This window comes from Chelon labrosus (genome assembly GCF_963514085.1).
Source record: "Chelon labrosus genome assembly, chromosome: 9".
In the NCBI taxonomy this organism is placed as follows: Eukaryota; Metazoa; Chordata; class Actinopteri; order Mugiliformes; family Mugilidae; genus Chelon; species Chelon labrosus.
Genome location: NC_140359.1, coordinates 17,743,074 through 17,762,995, shown reverse-complemented (window position 1 = coordinate 17,762,995; position 19,922 = coordinate 17,743,074). Strand labels below are relative to the sequence as shown.

At 41.9% G+C, this 19,922-nt stretch overlaps 2 protein-coding genes across 3 annotated transcripts; one reads left to right on the top strand and one right to left on the bottom strand.

Moving 5' to 3' along the window:
- Positions 1-271: 271 nt before the first annotated feature.
- hnrnpk (heterogeneous nuclear ribonucleoprotein K) lies at positions 272-12,485 on the bottom strand. The gene is made up of 17 exons (XM_084552459.1): positions 12,445-12,485; positions 11,429-11,501; positions 11,154-11,320; positions 10,729-10,826; positions 10,394-10,450; positions 9,425-9,468; positions 7,798-7,870; positions 7,339-7,452; positions 6,860-6,988; positions 6,341-6,672; positions 5,786-5,833; positions 4,358-4,397; positions 3,566-3,581; positions 3,072-3,104; positions 2,869-2,936; positions 2,237-2,406; positions 272-1,154 (listed from the first exon to the last, which is right to left on the bottom strand). Exons 3-17 carry the CDS (start codon positions 11,209-11,211, stop codon positions 1,124-1,126), a joined length of 1,311 nt encoding a protein of 436 aa, XP_084408585.1. The 5' UTR covers positions 11,212-11,320; positions 11,429-11,501; positions 12,445-12,485; the 3' UTR covers positions 272-1,123.
- A 189-nt stretch (positions 12,486-12,674) lies between these two features.
- Positions 12,675-19,922, top strand: rmi1 (RMI1, RecQ mediated genome instability 1, homolog). 2 transcript variants are annotated; one of them, XM_084552270.1, is made up of 9 exons: positions 12,675-12,808; positions 13,326-13,538; positions 14,986-15,096; positions 15,746-15,895; positions 16,822-16,892; positions 17,017-17,140; positions 17,280-17,367; positions 17,484-17,667; positions 18,078-19,922. In XM_084552270.1, exons 2-9 carry the CDS (start codon positions 13,377-13,379, stop codon positions 19,114-19,116), a joined length of 1,929 nt encoding a protein of 642 aa, XP_084408396.1. In that variant the 5' UTR covers positions 12,675-12,808; positions 13,326-13,376; the 3' UTR covers positions 19,117-19,922. The 2 variants fall into 2 exon arrangements, with proteins under 2 accessions (XP_084408396.1, XP_084408395.1); XM_084552269.1 differs by lacking the exon at positions 12,675-12,808 and having other exon boundaries at positions 13,209-13,538.

The window sequence follows — 19,922 nt, the reverse complement described above, 5'->3', positions numbered from 1 at the left end:
AGTATATTTTCTATGCTTACCTAAACTGTGTAATGCTAGAGGAATCGGCAAGACTTCCAATAATCAACTGGTATCTTCTAAACGTAAAAACATTTTACTGCTGATTTATTTTGCTTTTCTCTGTCTTACAGGGTAGTAAATAGGAGTTTTGATTGAAAAACAATTATAAGTTCTCCTTGCGCTTTAGAAAATACCCAACGTTATAACTATTAATCCCAACATGCCATCAGTGATATGACTGAAGCATCTGCAAAAACAACCAAGACGCTCATTAAAATTCAAAAGTGGTTCTGTAAAAAGTGGCATCATCTTTATTTGTCTTATAACTTGACAATGTGAAGTCTACAACATGGAGAGCAAACAAGTGTAGAACACAGGAAAAAAAAAATAGTTCAATATCATTTGTCAAATCTCCAATAAAATGCCTTAAATTACTAACTACACCATTCCATTTCCGAGGAATTACTCAAATGATTCTGTATTTTGTTTCATCACACATCTATTATAATCATACAATTTAGACTGTCCTGTATCTGTGTACACAAATCCCAACTTAAACATCCCAAAAGTGTTTCTACAGGGTGAAATTCCTCACAGCTCTTAAAGAAAAATGACATGTAGCTTACATTCTGCGTGTAATGTGGTACAACTGCGCGTGAAGGGACTCGGAAGCAAAAGAAAGCACAACAACCCACTCACGCCGACATACACACGCGCGCGCACACACACACACACACACACACACACATACACACACAGGACAGATTTACACAGAGACACAAACTTGCACATTAAAAAAAAAAAATCATAAAAAAAAACAATCAAAAAATAAAGGTTATGTTTGTTTTTGTTTGTGAGAAGTGTAAAGGATATTCTGATATATGAGTGTTAAAAAAATGCAAATTGTATCTGATAAACTAATGTACTACACTCTTAGAAACGCATACCATCTACATTTCCTTTATGCACAGGAATGTTGGACATGTATTTCATTAAAAAATACAAAAATAAAATTCAAAAAAAGACATCCACAGTCCAGAATAGTCTGAAGCGGATGTGTTGGACAGGGGCGGAAAAGGTTGAGGAGGGAGGGGCAATCTGCTTCAATCTGAGCCTCCTGGGTCTACAGCAAATGACCAGAGTACTGCTTCACGCTGAAATAAAAACAGTGGGAAATATATAAAATGCACAAGAAGAAAAATTCAACTGACAAGCCAATGACAGTGTGAATACATGGCTATGACTATGGGAGGATGGAGCTCTGGGAGGAGAAGGCTGAGGATGGGAAGAGAGACAGAGTGGGGAGTCGTCAAAGATTTGACAAGTGTCTGAAGGAGAGTGGTGAAGAAGAGGAAAACGAGGGGTGTGGTTAGTCCTTGTGTCCAAGCAGGTGCAGCACACTGAAGGGGGAGGAGAGGAAGGAAGAGGGAGGCAGGGTTAGTTACCGTGGCAACACTACACTACTCATGAGACAGGGCAGCAGGTCTACAGCTGTATTAGCATTCGGGCAAAGCTCAGATAGCATCAACAAGGAAGTAGTGTGTATTATACGTGCCTACTGGTTGCCAAGGGAGACAGAAGAGGAGGAGCCTGTGCTATTTGGCAGACTGTGATTTGTTGTCGGTTGATCTAACTAAAAACAACAAAATCACTAGTCTTCCACACAGCAGCAGCCAGGGAAGAATCAATCCACTCCCTGCTTCACAGTGAAACGGCTTAGATGGCAAATAGACATACTGTTTTGCTTTTTTTTTTTTCTTCTTCTACTAATCATATTCAGTGGACAAGTGTGACAGTCAAAGAAACATGTCAATCACACTGACCCTTTTTAAAATACATAAATAAAAATAATAATCATAATGCAATGTATACAAGTTTGCCTACTCCTTCACAGCCATTTCATGTAAGAGGAAGGTTTGAACTAGATGCAGGTTGCATGGGAAAGAAAGGAAGGGGGTTAGTGAAAAAGAGACAGCAGGAAACAGAACTGCATAACCAACCAAAAATTGGGCTAACTAATATTAGAATGCAAGTTAACAACATATTTTTTATATACATATATGCAATCCCAACATTGTTATCTATTGCATCCATATATGAGTAGTTCCATGCATTGAAAGAGGGGTAAACAAACATCCCCATAGAACAATTTCATTAAGGTTTTCAAATGGTTAATCAGCTTGCTTGATCAACTAGGATGTTGAATCAATCATTTCTACATCAAATAAGAACTTGCCTGTTCTGTAGAAGGTACTGGGCGTTCTGGATCTGATCCTGGGTGCCAGTAATGGTAATGATTCGGTCCTCAGAACCTTCCAGGGGTTCATCGATCTTGATGGAGGCCCCTGACTCATGGCGGATCTGTTTGATCCGCTGGCCTCCCTTACCAATGATGGAGCCAGCCAACTGTTAAGAGGGGCATTCCAAAAACAGAATAAGAGGGGTGGGGAAGAAAGAAGAAAGAAAGAAACATTTTAAGGTACGGATGCAAACGTGCATCTTTAAAAAGTGTGGAAAGGCCAAGAGGAGGCAATCACACACACAAATGTAGTGTCAAATAATTCAAGCATTTAAAATACTCTGCAGATATGAAAAGATAAAAAATAGTTCATTTTTAATTATACTGAAAAGCCTATTATGAAAGGTCTAGTCTAGTGTGGGTGAATGTGGAAAAAGACCATGTGTGAGGCACAAGATTACTTCAAATAATCTCTACAACTGGGATACATATCATGTATGCACGATGGAACATGACCAAATGTCATTTAAATGTTACAACGATAATGATAAGAGTACGGATAACATGTTCACATGCGGTAATGCGGGATTTTATGCAAATCTGGATTCGTGTTATTCTTATTCACTCACATCTTTAGGGATCGTCACTTGGGTGGTGATGACGGGGCCACCCATATCATTATAGGAGCTGCGTCCACCTGAAGGTGAGAGGGAAAGGGGTCATGAAAAAGCATACAAGTAGCTCTAAAAATCAATACTTTGCTGCCAACATAATCACATGTGTTTCAGGAAAATTTTCTAATCATACTGATGGACAAAGGGTAGAGACTCACCTGGCTGATAGCCATCCCAGGAGGAACTGTTGTCTGAACAGGGGGAAGAAACGAAACAGAAAATTGACTCAGTAACAAACATTGAGACAAGTTATTTATGTGACATTTGTGAACAACTATTATTTAAATTACCCATGTCTATTATAAACTAATACATATTCCCACTTATACATGTTAGAAAGCTCTACTGAAGAAATCAGTTGAATCATAATTAACTGTGCATGCATACCCTTGATTGTAGTAAAGAGATATGTTAAATAAAATGTCATGCTATTAGAGTCAATAAATGCACAATATTATTATAAACCAAACACATTAATGTTACCAGCAATGTCTCTTCAGCCTGTTTACTATTGTACAGAATTGTCAAAATACTTGACACTACACTATACTGGAAAGAACAGCAAGGCCTGTACTCTTAGGCGCATAAGATACATTAACAGCCTTGTAACCACATCCATATGCCACAGAAAAACACGAGGCTTAGCACTTACCATATCCTCCGCCGCCCTGTAAAGACAAACGGAAAACACAGACGGGTTACATACAGTACAGCTGGTTCTTTTCATCTTTCTAGCATAAGCATAAATGTATGGATAATGCAGCAGCTTCGTTCATGGAGTAGAATCAACTAAAAGCCACCCAGTTTTCATCCATAAGGCAGACTCCTCCTCCTTCCCTCCCTCCCTCCCTCCATCCCCCCTTCCCGTCTCTCCGTGCATCTCCATCAGCCCCCATTTTCAGCTGCTATTCAGCTGCTGTTGTCACCAGGGCAACAAGCAATTCAAAAAGCTGTTGCTGAGCAACGGCAGGCAGTATCCTGCCAGCTCTCAGAGAGGGAGAGAGAAAGAGGGAGAGAGACCTTCCAGTCTGTCAACAAAGCGTTATTAGTGCTTAGCAACCAACCATGGCCACCCCCACCCTCCCCACCCCCAACATCCTCCCTCTCCTTGCAGGAAAAACAGGCTGGCCGTGAAAAGTACACAGCAAGAGGGCAATTATAGCTGATTATTATGGGGTGTCTCCGGCTGTGGTGATTATGGTCATTTAGTGGGATGCTAGCTTGGATCCGTGGACAAGGCTCACATGACTGTGTGCATATACGCATGTGCACGAGTGACCAGCTATGGTCATACTGTCAATAAACCACTATTGTCATAACAGGACAATGGACAATCACAGCATATTGTCCAGTGCTAGAAGCAACCAGTATTCTAGCCTGTGGCACTGGCACCCAATGAGATGCTAGCACCAGAGCTGCATGCATTTAGCAAAGGGTCACTAACCATGTTATCGCTGTAGCGATCCGGTCTGCCTCTTCTGTCACTGGTGACGGGGAGGAGGGGCAGAAATGTGCAGATAGAGAAAGAGAGAGAGAGAGAGAGAGAGAGAAAAAGAGAAAGAGGAGAGATGTGGGTTGGGGTGGGAAGAAATAGAAAATGCTTAGAAAAAAATCCTTGACAACATTCCAAAGAAAATTTCTGGTCTAGGTCAAACTGCACACACACGCTGAGCAAGATTACAGTATAAACACATTTCCTCTCAGCCATCTTCCCACACAGTAACAGGAACAGCTCTGACAGTGTTATGGTGAGAGGAGTGACAGGTGGTGGTGATGATGATCAGAGCCAAGGGCTGCTGCTGCTCCACCCCCCCACGACTGAGCTCAAATAAAGGAATTAGCTCAAGAAATTTGTCTGGATGTACTCGGTACTCGTGCAGAAGGACACGAGAAAGACAACATGTATGATGTCTTAGCGTGACTTAATATTACTTTACCTTTGCTTGACAGTGTCTCTCTGTAGCTATACTGCATGAGCTATCATACACTAATGTCATGACATTTCTTTAAAATAAGTATCAACCATATATATTTTCGATTTCCATTAATATCTAGATGAGGATAAGATATCAGATTTGAGGAGTGCACATAAATTGCCATTTCACAATTTACTTATTTTATGTATAGTTTATTAAACTGGCCTCAAGAGGGAAAGCAGATAACTAATCATCTTTTAAAATATTAAATTCATACGAGATTGTATATCACTGAAAAATGGCTAATTATAACCCAGCTGATGAAAGCATGCCATTTTTGCAGGGGACTAAAGGGAAAATGCCAGCATCACATCACAACCCTCACACGAATCACGACAAACGTGAGCAATGTGGAGTGAGTGGCAGATTGGATGGGTTACTCACAAGGGAAAGAGGTTGTCATGTACACTACAGCTGTTCCCTACAAAGCACTCTAAATAAGTGGAACAGGTGAATGGGGATCAAGAAAGTGGGAAGGTAGGCCAGGACGCCACAATGGATGTGTGCACTGAGGGTTAAGGATACGACAGGAGGGCAAAAGTTTACTAGGAGTGTTAGTTTTTCAGAATAAGTGGATACCCAGGAATATTCAACAATGACATAGTAAGGCAGTGAAATAAGGGGTTTGTAGGGATACCTCAACACTTAATTTTAAATACACTGTGGTCAAATCATTTGTCACATTTGTGAATGGAAACTATGCAAAACATCAGTCAGCATTGGTGACTAATTCCTTACAAAGACCAAAGAGTAAAATGCTACTCAACAGTAAGCACCACTCAATGGTATTTATCTATGAACTGTTGCTTCAGGTGAATGGAAACAGCAAAATGTCAAAGTATCCCTATTAAAAATAATCAAGAAGTTTAGTCAGAGGTTTGGGAACAGAAACTTACTTGGACCTGTCATCTGAGCCGCGGTACGAGTCATAGTAACGATCGTCTCTGTGGGCACGGTGGAAATGGGAGAAAAAAAACACAAACACCAAGACACACAGTGGTGAGCACATACACTTGATGGAATGACAAATGTGAATACAAAAGTGTTTCAAGAATAGTGCAGTACACTGGAAAACATGCAGACTACTTAAGTTTACCCAATGCAAGAAAATGTAAAGCAAAGCTGGTGAAGAAAATGCACCAGCAAACATTTGTGTATGCAGATGCATAAGGGACAAACAAAGTGCTCTAGAAGAGTAAGTCTTGTACGTCTACGATACTAAACACTTAAATCTCAAGGCTTTTATAGCAGTAAAAGAACTTAACTTCAAACATGATTGTGTTCATGCATTCAAATAGTTTTCAGGTAAACAAAAATAATCTGTATTATGCACAAGCTCAATGAAGTGACCATACCATTTGACAGGACACATTTGTGCACTAGAAAAGCAAAGCAGGAGAGCAACAAAGAAAAGAAGAACAAACTGTGCATCATATATGCCTATGTCTTACCCTCCTCTGTGGGGGTGTCCCATGGGCATGTTGCGTCCACGTCCACTCCCCCTGCCAACCCTACTCGGGTGGGGTGGTGGAGGACCTCGACGGGGACTCATGTCATCATAATCTCTGCGAGAGGGGGGCATTGGTCCCCGCGCCCCTCTGCTTGAGGGCATTCGGTCAAACCCACGGTCACCACCGCTGGACCTGCCTGGACGCATGGGAAAGCCTCCCATAAGTCTGCGGCCACCCCCTCTCTCCTCGAACATCATGGTAAAGCCACCATAATCGTAGGTCTCGTCATAGAAGTTAGGGTCGTATGGCTGCGTACGGCCCTTTATGGGAGCCTAAAGAGAACAAAGAAATATATAATGAGCTGCTTAGGACAATATGAAATGAATTTTTCAATTGTAGAAAAAAGTCTTGCATCAAACAGGACATTCCCATCTTCAAAATTCAAATGATCAAGTAAAATTTACAATCATCGAGCACCAACCACAAAAAAGCCTCTCAGACACTGTAAAAGGTTCTTACTTCAGCAATGAGCTCCAGCATAGTCTTGATACACTCCACCACCCTCTCAGTTTTACCACCAACGAGCACTACGCGGTCTGTCGACTGGGGACAACACTCCTGAAACAGCTTGATGCTGGTCTTTGTGTTCTGGAGACAAATAGAAGCCACACATGAGTGGGCACAGAAAAGGGAAAGCTACTACACGACACAACAGCTTATTCCACCGTTGAAACACAAACAGGCATTTCACTCTGAAATCAAAGCTGAGATACTTCTTGGTGAAACGCCACACCTTTGACACACACTATGTACAAAATACCAAATGTATTTAATCAAAAACAGAAACAATATCAAAACAGTAGATTAAAGAAAATTATATCCAGCTCAATTATTATTATAGATTCATGTTACATTTCGAAAACGCAACAGTATAAGACTGCAAAAGAATACATGCTGCTCCAATTTAACAGCACACGGCATTCTTTGTATGACCATACCTCACGAAGCTCTTTGATCTTGGCTCCCTTCACCCCGATGATTGAGCCAGCCAGGCTCTGGTGGATCAGGAGACGCAGCTCACAGTCAAAATCCATGCCATTGTACTGCTGGTACTGTAGGGAACAATTAGCATATTCATACCATGATGCCATCCTTGAAACCTTTCTTAACTCTTCTTTGTCAGTCTGGCAAACGAACCAGTGTTGCCGTAGCACGTATAGTGGCTGTCAATAAGAACCTATTAACATAGTTCATAGACAATGGGTGTCATACACTTCTTATGGGATTGTTTACCATAACCATAATTAAGCAGCTGAGTTAAACTACTTATTTGCAAAATGCCTAAGCCACAAAAGTATAGCAAGCAGAGTTATGTTCTGAAAGCATCTCTTTAACTCAATATACATTTACTGTTGGTTACAATATACATAATAATAAAGATCTCAACGTATACACACCTCTTCCAATGTTGGGATGATCTTCAGCAGGATTTCTCCAACGGTCTCGATGTCGGCACTGATGCTCAAGATGCTTCATATTTCAGCCACCAATAACAAAACAGAGCACAGCCAGGGTGGGGTTGGGGTACCAGCAAGGTATCCCAGGAGGGAGGGAACAACAATTCAGATCATGGAATTCACAACATCCCCCTTTGCCACAGAAAAATCAGTCAACCCCCATTAAAAACTCTCTCAGGCTAAGTCAGCTGAATTAATTGTTGAAGTTGGTATTTTCTGAACCTCGCATGCTATATCACTCATAATTTACACTGTAACTGGCAAAAAGCTGGCGCCCAAACAATGCAACGAAAAGAAAGTCTTTGTCCAGAGAAAGGAAGTAAAGAGACAAAATTAAAAAGGACCCAAAGAAAAGTGACTGCATTGGTGACCACTGAAGGGGCAAGACGGAGAGGGTGAAGTTGGAGGGGGTCTGGCAGGAATAAGCACCAAAGGTGCCAAAGAGAACTCCTAGAGAGTCCTAAAGTTTGGTGGATGCACACCACAAAGCCTACAAGGACTCCAAATACTGAATCCTTAAGATCAGAACAGAGAGAACGTATTACTACTAAAAGCATTTTATAGTTAATCACATGCAAGTTGTATAATCTTAGATGTTTTGGTTAGGCAGGGACTTTGATGCTTAATTTGGACAACAAACTGCAGTTACATGTTTTGCTGTCTGCATCCACCTATTGCCATACTAAAATAAACACAATGAATTTAATTAAAAAGGAGAACTTAAGCACAGTTTGGACATGGAAGCAGAATGGTAGGCAGCTGAGGAAAAGTGACAGAGCAGATTGTACCAAGGTAAATGAAGTCTGCCACCACTCAAGCTGATGCGTTTTTTTAAGGGATGGGAGAAGCGATAAATATAAAATAAAAGAGTGTGAGTGGGGAAAAAGAAAGATATCCTGTACTTTCAATAGCTCCGGCAGTCAACAACTAAGTTCAGATGATGAAGAAGAAGAAGAAGAAGAAGAAGAAGGAGACAGGAAAGGAAACACACACACACACACACCACTTGAATCTTAGTTTGCCTCTTACATTTCAGAATGGATGGACAATCTGAGTTTATCAATATAAGGAGGGCATTACAAGGAAAGAATGGAATGATGCGAGAAACAGGTGAGCTTATGAAACTAACGAAAAAACAAGGACACCAGTTTATCCACTCTGAGGGGAGAGGGAAGTGAAAATGCAGAAGAGGACAGATGACCGTCAATTAAAATAATACAAAAAAATATAACAAAACACGGACATATTGCACAGATTATAGCAGAGGTTTAAAAAGACAGTGGCAGATTGTGGAAAAACCCTGACAACACCAGCTTGTTTTAAGTAAGTTTCAATGCTGACGTGACTTTAAACAATGGCATATTAAGGATGTTCACATGGCTTTTACATGCTCAACAGGCAGATTTGGACATGAACGCATTTAGGTATTTTGATTCAGGCTAATATACTGTGAGAACAGGTAGGTTAAAATACAGTGACTTGACAGAGGCAGGATGACTATTTATTATTCATCTCTTCTTGTTTGACCTGTAGTCAGGCAGTGAGAGGGAGGAGCTTAGGGACATACCGCTCGGGCCCACTGCTGTCTGGGACTGACACACTGGCATTGTACTGGGCGTGGCATGGGCAGGGGCCAGGGCCATTCGAGCACAGATGTCAATCAAGTAAGGCGCCCATTTAGGGACAGGGCACGATTATGGGCAGGGCCAACCAGGGTGTCAGGTGGGCGGGCGCAGGAGGGGCCATCCAGAACATGGGCAACAGAGGAGGAAGTGGGCAAAAAAGTAAACAGTAAAAAAATAAACAAGGGAGAGGGAAGAGGGAAGAGGAATACATTTTTAATATACAGGCTCTACACTGTTCAAATGTGACTTCAAGTTGATTCTCTCAGAGATTGGTTTGTCAAAGAGAGAAAATGAGACATTGGAAAATGGGTTATGGCATATCAAGAACATGAGTTCAATGCTGGGGACTAAACCAGAGACAGTGAGAAAGAGGGGAGAACAAACTGGTGAGGGCTCTGTAGAGAAAGAGGCAATGACATTGAATGAATTAAGAAACGGCCGGTTGGCCTTAACACATATAAAAATGTTAGCTTGCGCTGCAGGTGACCTCACGAACTCGGCACTGTGGCCATAAATTTAAATTAACAAGAGCAACAGTGTTGCTGTAACAGCAGTGTTACAATAAATTAGAATTATGGAGAAACAAATGGACATGAAATTGGGCTTTTGTGCCTAGGGCCAGTTTAGCTGAGACAATAACAGAATGTTAATGTGAGAAAAAGATAAAACCATGCCCAAAGGGTTTGTCAAAAGATCTCAATAACAAAAGCCTAACAACCGGGCAATCGGGTAACCACACCCCTTATTTACACGGCAGAAAATGCCTATGTCAAATACCACAGTACGGTTTCAGCTATCTAGCGAAAATGTGCAACGTTGAGAGGCCGGTGGCAAGAAAAATAACTAATAGCTAAGTAAAAAAAATGCTAACCATAAAAAATTCCGAGTATATAAAAAATATATGTACTCACGTCTGTACGAAGGGCTTTGATGTTTTTGCCACCCTTCCCAATTACAGCTCCTGCATTCTGGGAATACAAATGAGAAAATGAGGACTCTTTTACTCTATAAATAAAAGACAAGAGGCAAAATAATATTTCACTTCATGTAAAAACAACAACAACAACACAATAACTGTTTGCGTAAGGCAGAAATGTGACCAGGACAACAAAAATAAAACATTTTCAAAATTGGAGAGAGAGAACAAGAAATTGTACATCTGACTCAAAGAGTGCCCAAAGGAACGAGACAATAATACAAATAAGGGTTCGGCATGAAATGTGAAATGAAAGGGGAGCTGATTTACTTTGCTCTGCAGGAGGATGCGCAGCTCAACCATCTCATCCGAGTTCCTGGAGCGCTTGAATGATTTCTGCTCATCTGCATCCTCAGCAGGGCGCTTACCTGGCATAAGGAGATAAAAACACACCCTGACAACTGTGCACGCACGCACACACACAACCTTCAACAAGACTAAATTAAATCATCGACCACAGAAAGCAACGAGTCTTTGGGAGGGTTTCAAACCCTGTTCTCATATTCTAGTCCAAAATGATTCTACAAAAACAGAAAAAAAAACTAGTGAAAGATCTAAAATCACATCATGCATTAAACTCACAAATTAGAGCTGTGAGTACCGCTGCCATTGTCATCATTTCATTATATAACACACAGATTTGTCAGTAATATTTTAAACATTCCCAACATTATAAAAGAAGCTTTAAATTATACCATTTGACTCGGTGTTGCTGAATGAAGTGTCTTCTTGCTGGTCAATTTCTGTCTCCATGGTGTTCCGGCAGAGAGGGAGAAGAGGTGAGAACCTCGGTCCGGGATACAGGTGGTGGCAGCGGCAGGGAAAGAGAAGTAGAAAACTGGCCCCTGGACGCTGCGGCTGTCTGTCGACATTTTCGGAGCGGGAAAAGGGGAAACCAGCGTGAATGAGACGATGATTTTTCAGGAAAGCGGGATGAAATGTGACAAACTGGCAGAAACCCGGGACTCACCGATATTTATTACAAGGACAAGGGCGTGTTGAAGGCGGATCTAAATAAGCGAGGACCAAACAGCTTCTGTGACCTGTCGGGGAGGGAGGGATACATGAAATACTCAAATGCAGCCACACAAGGAAGTCTCTCAGTCTAAAAACACGATGTGATCGCATACATTTTATTTACTGCTTATTTTATTTCACGTAAGTCTGAGCTGCCGCGATTGATATTAAACAATGCGACCGATCCCCAATCTGGCGGGCAATCAAAGACCATTGTTGTTTAAAGAGAGCCTATTATCAGTGTAATGTTATCAAGTCACATCGGTGCGTTAATTGGATTGTTTCGCAGTGTTAGTGAAACAGAAACACGACTGCCTCGGCGCTATAATCACCAGTCAATGACGAATGGTACTTACATTAGAAGCCAGATTGAAACTGAAACTTGTTGCCATCATAATCTAAATTTCAAGAAATGTACATCTCTAAAGCTCACATTAGTATTTAGATAAATAAACGATGACATTAAAAGAGAGCTAGCGCAACTAAAGCTAACCTGACGATGTTACTTTAGCTGTGTGTTAAATGTTAGCTACCGGCGTAGCTAACTAGCTAGCCTGTAGGGCAACGCGTTAGCATCGAGCTAATTCGCGTAGTTTTGAATAAGGAGATTTGCATGAAAGTCGTTCAAACTACTTTCAGATACGGAACTAGTTCCCGAGGGAGTCGGGCATCGTAGTGTTTAGTTTATCCAAAGCGAAAGGGGTCGTTAAAACATTAGCACTCGGTCAAAACAGAGGGCAGGCCGAGCCACTCAAGCTAGCCACTAGCCAATATCGCCATGTTGCCATCATTTCAGTCGGGCACAAACGGAGCTAGAAAGCACTGCTAGCTGGGCAGCGATACCCCGCACACCGCAAGAAGTAAACGTCTTACCGAATGTATATTAATGGCGCAAGTATTTTGAAAGTGCATGCGCAACTGAACTACATTAAGCTCAACGTTGCGAAAAAATATCGTCAAAACACAAACCTGCAGTACAACACCTTGCTCGTCCCCCTTTTCCTTCTCTACCGAACCTGGAAATACACAACACCAGATGAGACGATGGGTTACACGATCTCATTGGCTGAGCGGAAAGCCAATCAAACACGTGGCAACTGTAATTGGCTGGAGCAGACGTCAATCAAGGAACTGGGGCGTTTCTTAAGAGACGCAAAACGCCCTATTTCCGGATTCGGAGCGGCTATTTACAGTGGAGTTAATCTTGTTGGTAAGGTACGGTCTCCGAGGCTAATGCGTATGTTTCCAAAGAACTTGTAAGACAGGGCAGTCTGGTTTAAGAACCTTTATTGTAAGAGCGTCTGGTGTCATTCTGTATGGGCACAGTGCTAAGGTAAAGTAGCATCACTGTTGCTAATTCAGTGAAATGGGTTGGTCAACTTTGGCGCCTTTGCACTTGATGTAAGAGTCTGCCTTCATGCTTCTCGGGGGGATCCTTCATAACAACACGAAGCCAAGTTGTTTATATATATATATATATATATATATAATTAGCATGCTATCACTGCCTACATTTTATCCCTTTGCTCTCATCTTCCTCTACAGTATTCGTACATTATTCTGCTGCTACAGTCCCAGAAAACATAATATAGTAATAATACTATTTAAAACCGTGGATTACTCTGCCTTAACTTAAACTATAAGTAACTGAGTGATTTTCTAAGTTTCCTCATTACAAAACCCTTTAAAATTATTGACCATTAAGGAAACTGTAAACTGTAAACATGCTATTCAGAGTAATTAATGATAAATGCAGTTTAATCTGAATGACTGTATTCACTTGTCAACTATATGGATCTGTAAAATAACCACCTACCAGAACTGAGTTGTGTTCCTGTATGTATTTGCAGATAACGGTGAGGAAGATATCAGGAAGTGCCTTAAAGACACGGAGGAAGAGGATGGCCCCTGAGATCCAGGCAGCGGTACGTGCTACTCAGGCCTGGCTGAAGACCACCTGGCAGGTCCAGGTGCCGTTTGCCTGGCTGGAAGCCTGCGTAGAGTGGCTACAAGGAGAGGCAGGAGGAACAGCTCGTCTGTCACAGCAGCAAATCAACCAACAGGTAGGCAGATGTGAAGTTATTTAAGATCAGTTTCCCAGCTGATTCTGGAGCGTTCGTCCTTGTAGTCTTTCTTATTGCATTGTTATCACATAACTTTGGTATTGGTCATATGATCAAGGGTGATCATACAGTATATGGCGTGCCCAAATTGCACTTATTTTTCTTAAGATTTTTTTTAATAAAAAGAATAGTTTATTAAATGTTAACATTCTCCGTATTTTACTGCTTTGCACTAAAACAAATGGAAAAAAATCTGGAGTTGTTATTATGTTACTGGTCTGCCCCGCTTGAGATCAGATTGGGTTGTATGTTTACCCTGAACTAAAACCCCTGTTCAGGCACTTCTGGCGTGGTGAATATGGTTAACCCGTCTCCGTTTGAACATGGTCTCTGCTGGCATTGGATGTGAACGTCCTCCTGGACCGGTTTTGGGGCAGGAGACGGGCACATATTTTTTTTTATTGCTTTTGATAATAATTCACAGACTAAATAATAAGAAAAATTATTGAGAATGGCCCAGAAATCACTTTAGAAAGAGTAGTACAGATTGAATATTCTCCTTGGCATTCTTCTTGGACAGAAGGAAATTCCAATATCTTTGCGGGCTAAATATTTGTCAGACCCTGGGCAAACTTTCACCATACCAGAAGCAAAACTCACTAAAGCTTGCAGCAGATGCACAACAAATCCCAAGACTGTGCATATTTCTATTGCTGTCAGCTGAGACCAAGAAGATCACACTAGAGTAGGTAATGATCAGCAAACGTGGGTGACTGAAGAGTGAAAGGACGCCTCGTGGTCTGACAAATCCTGGTTACGGTTGCAACATGCTGATAGCAGGGCAAAAATTTTGTGTAAACAGCATGAATCCATCCTGCCTGGTGTCAGCTGTACCAGCTGGTGGTGGCGTCATGTGGGGTATGTTTTCCTGCATTGACGCATCATTTGTACGCCACAGTGTACCGAAATATTGTTGCTCAACAGCTGTGTCCCTCCATGGCCAAATTCTATCTCTTTTCATATAGATACTTGAGGAGGATAATGCTTAATTTTTCATCTCCTCATGGCGGTCATACCGCTTTATTCAAGAGGCCCACATGTCCTCTAGACCTCAGCCTCACAGAGCACTTTTAAAAATGATGTGGACCATGTTCACATCAGAAACGAGAGACAAAAAAATCTGCAAGAACCCGATGACACTACTGAGTCCGTTTGCCTCAAACTGCATGAGTCGTTTCTCTCTTTTTGTTGAATCATTGCTAATGGTAACGGTGGATCTGTCTCGCTGACTGTGACCAATGTTGGTCTTATGGGGTTTTTTACTTTGGGTTTTATGACTACATGTCAATTCATATCACTGGAGTGAATGTAAATGATTATTGGTCATGTCAGACAATGTTAAGGCCTAAAGCCACACGTGCTTCTACTGTACGATGTGACATTTTAGGTGCTGGATCAGTGGCTACTGACAGACCTGAGAGACCTGGACCACCCGGTTCTCCCTGAAGGACTCGCTCAGGCCCAGAAGACCGAACTCAGTGGCACCTTCTGCGTCCAGGTACAGGCTTGTTGGTCATTTATTTTGTAATATTCCATTTTAATTCAGATATTTTAGTTGAAAATAATGTCCCTTCGCCACGAAACAAATATTATTTGGCCAGAGTAGAGGGTTATTAATCCTTGCTTACAACTAAACAATAAACATTATACTGAGGACTATATGTGTCCCTGCAGCAGAACACAGGCTCGAACAAGAAAACCTCACATGTGACAACCACACACGACCATAATCGTGTTGATGTAAAGCACATAGCAGTATTTATTTAATGGAGGTGTCATATTGAATGCTCTCTTTGTACTTTATGTCTTCATATCTGTTGTGTTATATTTGTTGTGAAACATTTAACAACGCTATGGATATTTGCAGTTCTTATTTTCTTGATTGGTGTGTTCCTTTGTGTGATACAGAAAATTACTCGGGAAATTCATGGAAAAGAGATGATTGTTGTCTAGTCAGGAGCTATATTATGAAAAAAAAAACAACAAACCCAGCTGGAAATATTTGACGTAGATTGATAGCCTGGTCTAGTAATTCACAATACATTTTGATGTATATGGACTATGAACTGTGCAACACTCTAGTAGATGTTCCGGGAAATTAATATGGAAGAAACGGCAACATAATCAAAGGTTGGACTCTGTTTTAGGTTGACTCATTACTCGACGTCAGTCAGCCTGCATATGGTCAGCTACAAAAGTGGAAGGGCACAGACTGTACCAATGACGAGGTGTCGGCCGTCACACAGATCACACAGAGGCCCTGGGAAGCCAGACCAACCCGTATGCTAGTACTGCAGGTCAGTGGCATTTGTAAACTAAAACATTTTCCCTTGAAGGGACATAGTATGGAATATAAGTCCTTCTAGGTTTGAAACACAAAATGTATTTTCAAAAAGAACCCAACTGGGCTAATTGTCTTTAATTAACATGCTTGTCAACCACTCTTTCTATGTCTTTCTCTATGTCACAGTCCATTTCTATCGTTTAAAACAATTTTTTGCACTTGTTGCTCACTTTTTTTATTCACCATACGCAAACTAGTCTTGACTACAGTGTTAGGCTATTTTTTTTCAGGTGCCCTGCCCCTAAATCTGTGACCAGGCTTTATCTTGGTGTGTTTAGTTGTAAGAAGACGTCTGCTTCTCCCCTTAACCGAAGCGGAGTGGACAGATACAATCAGTGAGAGCATATGAAAAAGTAAATTGCAGGAATATATGACGCAGACTGTAATTTTCACCTTAAGTAATGCACTTGTCACTGCTTTATGATTTTTCAAGCAGAGTGCTGGTGTTGCTTAGAAACGTTGCAGTGACTTTCTACATTTTTATTTTTTTTTTTTACCGCGTCTCAAACCATTTTGAGCAGGTCCCACAAATCTAGGAGTCACAGGACCCAAAGGCTTACGGCTGTAGAAATATACGGTGGAATTACTGCTGAAAAGTGGGGCAATAAAGCTGATCTGTTCCGATAAGACCGGATTTGCATTTCAAAAACTTCAGGCCAGGAACTTCCAGCATGTATAGTGACAAAAAAACAGTCTGTGTTTAAAGCTGCTGTGAGAAACAACCTACAGTATGTCGTGACATACACATTATAGTAACTGAAAGTCATGTCAGCTGTATTAGATAATAATACACAGAATTGTCTTTTAATCTGCTCTTATGATAATCTAAATCTGTAATAATGTCAACAGTATTTCTTGGTCCTTGTCTCTATTGTACAGTTGACAGATGGAGTCCAGAGCTTGGAGGCGATGGAGTATCAGTCTATCCCTGCTCTCAATGCAACACTGAGGTAAAGGACTGATCTGTGAAACACTTAACTTAACCCCGTGACTGCTGTGTTGATGAGTGTGCTTGAAGAAGGAGCGTAGCAGCACATGCATTCAAGTGATTTACGTACATCTGGATGTTGCCAGGCCCGGTGCAAAGCTGCAGCTGCAAGGGAAGATGGTTTGCAGACTTGGTATGCTGCTGTTGGGGCCATCTAACATCAAGGTCCTCGGTGGTGAAGTAGAGGACTTGGTGGACAGGAATAACCAGGTAAACTTTAACCAATGCGTGTGTCTGGTTTGTGTTTAATCTGATTGTTAAATCATTGTTAAAGGTCTTATACAATTGTGGATAAGATGCGATAACACAGATTCAAATATGAAGGCAGATTTCCATAATACTCTGATAGGGCAGGGTGCTATGCCGGACGCTGGGACTTCCTGAGGAGCAGCAGCAGCAGCAAGATGCAGAGGAGGCCCCACCAGCACTGCAACAAGGTATATTCATGAGAGTTTGTCTGTTTATACAGGTAGATCATGTGCTTCAAAGCTACAAACACATAGTATGGCACCTTTTTTTTATTAATTAAATATGTTGCTGTTTTCTTCTCAAGGTAACCAGGATATGGAGGATCTGGAGCTTGATGACGCAGAGCTGCTGGCCAGTCTGGAGGATGAGGTTCAGATGCTCCCGGTTGAACCAGTTCAAGACAGTGGCTACGGCACAATGCGCGAGACACCCACTCAGTCTTCGAGGAGCTCTTCTCTCAGGAGCTTTGTCTCAGCAGCCTCATCAAGGTGGGTGGTTAACGGCGTGATTACATTTAGAAGCTACAACTTTTCACTTTACACTGAGGGTCAAATATATTTATAATATAATTTTAGCACGACGTTTGTCTTCAGCAAAAATACCGTACAAAGAATTTCTAGGAGCTTATTTTAGAAAAGGCTTTTGTGGTTGTTGTTGGCTGCCTGTATCTTTGCCTACCCTGCTGCTGTCACTTTGTTGGGGTGTCTCGTCCCCCTCATTTCTGGAGGTTTTAATTTTTTAAAAACGTCTCCGAAGAGTATCACATTGATCGTCATGTGATTAAAACCACATTTGAATTTTATTAGCTAGCATTAGCCGTGGAACAGAGCCCCCATTAACCCTGATGATTTAAGAGCTCTTTTAATTGAGTCCTGCTCAACTGGCTGGTGTCTTTCAGGAGTGAAACCTCCGCACTCTCTTACACAAGCGGTTTGACCCAGAGCGACAGAGGTGGTTCGCTCCAAGGTCATCGCGACGTCGGCGAACAAGAAGATTTTCATCAAGATGAGGTCATGGCGGCCGAGGACTTTCCTGATGAAGACTTTGACGATCTTCCCCTGGATGAGTTGGACGGTGTTATGTTTCAGGAAAATAATAATAATAATGTCACCCCGCAAAACATCAGAATAACAGCAAATCCTAACGGTTTGGACAGAGCTGCAAAACCACACACTTCGAATGGCGCTGCGTCCAACAGCTCAAGATCCACAACACAGAAAAGAGACTATCAAGGATGCCCTAGAGCGTCAAGGCCAGCAGCTTTGGAGCCCTCACATGATTTAGATTCTGTAACTGATAGTGATTTTATGGGCGAAGACATGGACTGCTTTTTTGTCGAGGGAGAAACTGGAGAACTAAATCAATCCTCTGTTCAACCAGGACCTAGTAAAATGAAGGTGGAGTGTGCAATTGCGAGTTCACATGGCACACCTCGTGGACAAAGTTATACCTCAAGCACCTCAGAATCTGACACTCCATCGCTACCGGCTGTCACGCTGACCTCTCCTCCCTTTACATACTTGTGTTTGCTGGAAGAATTGTTGTCCAAACCTCAACCCCACACCACAGAGATCCGTGTCAAAGCTTTCATTGTGACTCTCTTGGGGAAGCTGAGCAGCAACAGCGGTGTTTGGAGCGTCTCCGCTACGATATCCGACGGAACTGGTTACTTGGACGTGGAGCTGTCCGATGAGGTGCTGACCAGCCTGCTGGGCTTCTCCGTGGCGGAGAAGGGGGCTCTGAAGCGCGACCCAGCCCGGAGAGGCGAGCTGGATGCCGGGATGAGGAGATGTCAGGAAGGGCTCGTGGACATGTGCTGCATCATGACCGTCGTGGTTGAGCCTAAGGGAAGGAAAGCAGTGGTGACCAAGGCTAACCCCGTCAGTGAGAAAGAACTCCAAGAGCTGCAGCAGAGGGTGAGAGACGGGAAAAAATAAACACAGAGACGAAGTGGGCGATAATGAGAAAATTACGGGGCGGAAAAATATATTGCCCTTAAGCAGAGATGAAAAATTGCCAAGAAAATTGAGGCAAAAATAACCTCACACTACAGCACGGCCATAAAAGTATTCTTTCATGTAATAAAACTAAGGTATTTTTTTATGTTCGGTGACCGACCTGCCCTTCTGCTTCAGATTTGAAGAGCAGAAGGTGTGAACTTGATCCGTGATGATCAGCAAACAGTGCGTTGCAATGCATCCCATCTGCTATATGTTAATGCGTCATCTTGCCATTTGTCATTAGAGGGTTACACTCATTATTCTGCTTAAAATACATTGCATTACTTGCAGGGGCGTATATGCAACTCAGCGTATTAGCCCAAACAAGCCAGAGGTGAGCTGCCCGAATTCTGTGCAACGCCGAAAACTACGCAAAGAGGAGAGTGAAGCACGAGAGATGGAGAAAGGGAAAGGGGGGGTGTTCATTTTCTGATTGTGGTAATGAATTGCCAGCCTTTGCATTCATTCATTACTTCTGACTGAAAAGTGATTGAATAGCCAAGGGCAGCGTGGGCCTTTAATAAACTCCCTCAGAGGAGAATGAGAGGAAAGGGGAGATAAAGTAGAGGCCACTCATCTATGTTTTTTGTCTTTAATGAACAAATACGCAGCAAATGTCATGCTTTGCCTGTTTTTACTGTACAGCATATTTAAATAAAATTGCGCTGTAGATTTTATAATTTTCTTTGACTAATAATACATATGTTGCAGAGTTTATCTTTCCACTTTTCCTTATCCAAGAT

Coding starts and splice junctions, on each gene's coding strand:
- hnrnpk (XM_084552459.1), bottom strand. CDS start 11,211: ATGGAGACAGAAATTGACCAGCAAGAAGACACTTCATTCAGCAACACC. Junction 10,827..11,153: donor CAGCAACACCGAGTCAAATG/GTATAATTTAAA, acceptor TCCTTATGCCAG/GTAAGCGCCCTGCTGAGGAT. Junction 6,673..6,859: donor TGCTGGAGCTCATTGCTGAA/GTAAGAACCTTT, acceptor TGTTCTCTTTAG/GCTCCCATAAAGGGCCGTAC.
- rmi1 (XM_084552269.1), top strand. CDS start 13,314: ATGTATTTGCAGATAACGGTGAGGAAGATATCAGGAAGTGCCTTAAAG. Junction 13,539..14,985: donor AGCAGCAAATCAACCAACAG/GTAGGCAGATGT, acceptor GTGACATTTTAG/GTGCTGGATCAGTGGCTACT. Junction 17,368..17,483: donor CCCACCAGCACTGCAACAAG/GTATATTCATGA, acceptor TTTCTTCTCAAG/GTAACCAGGATATGGAGGAT.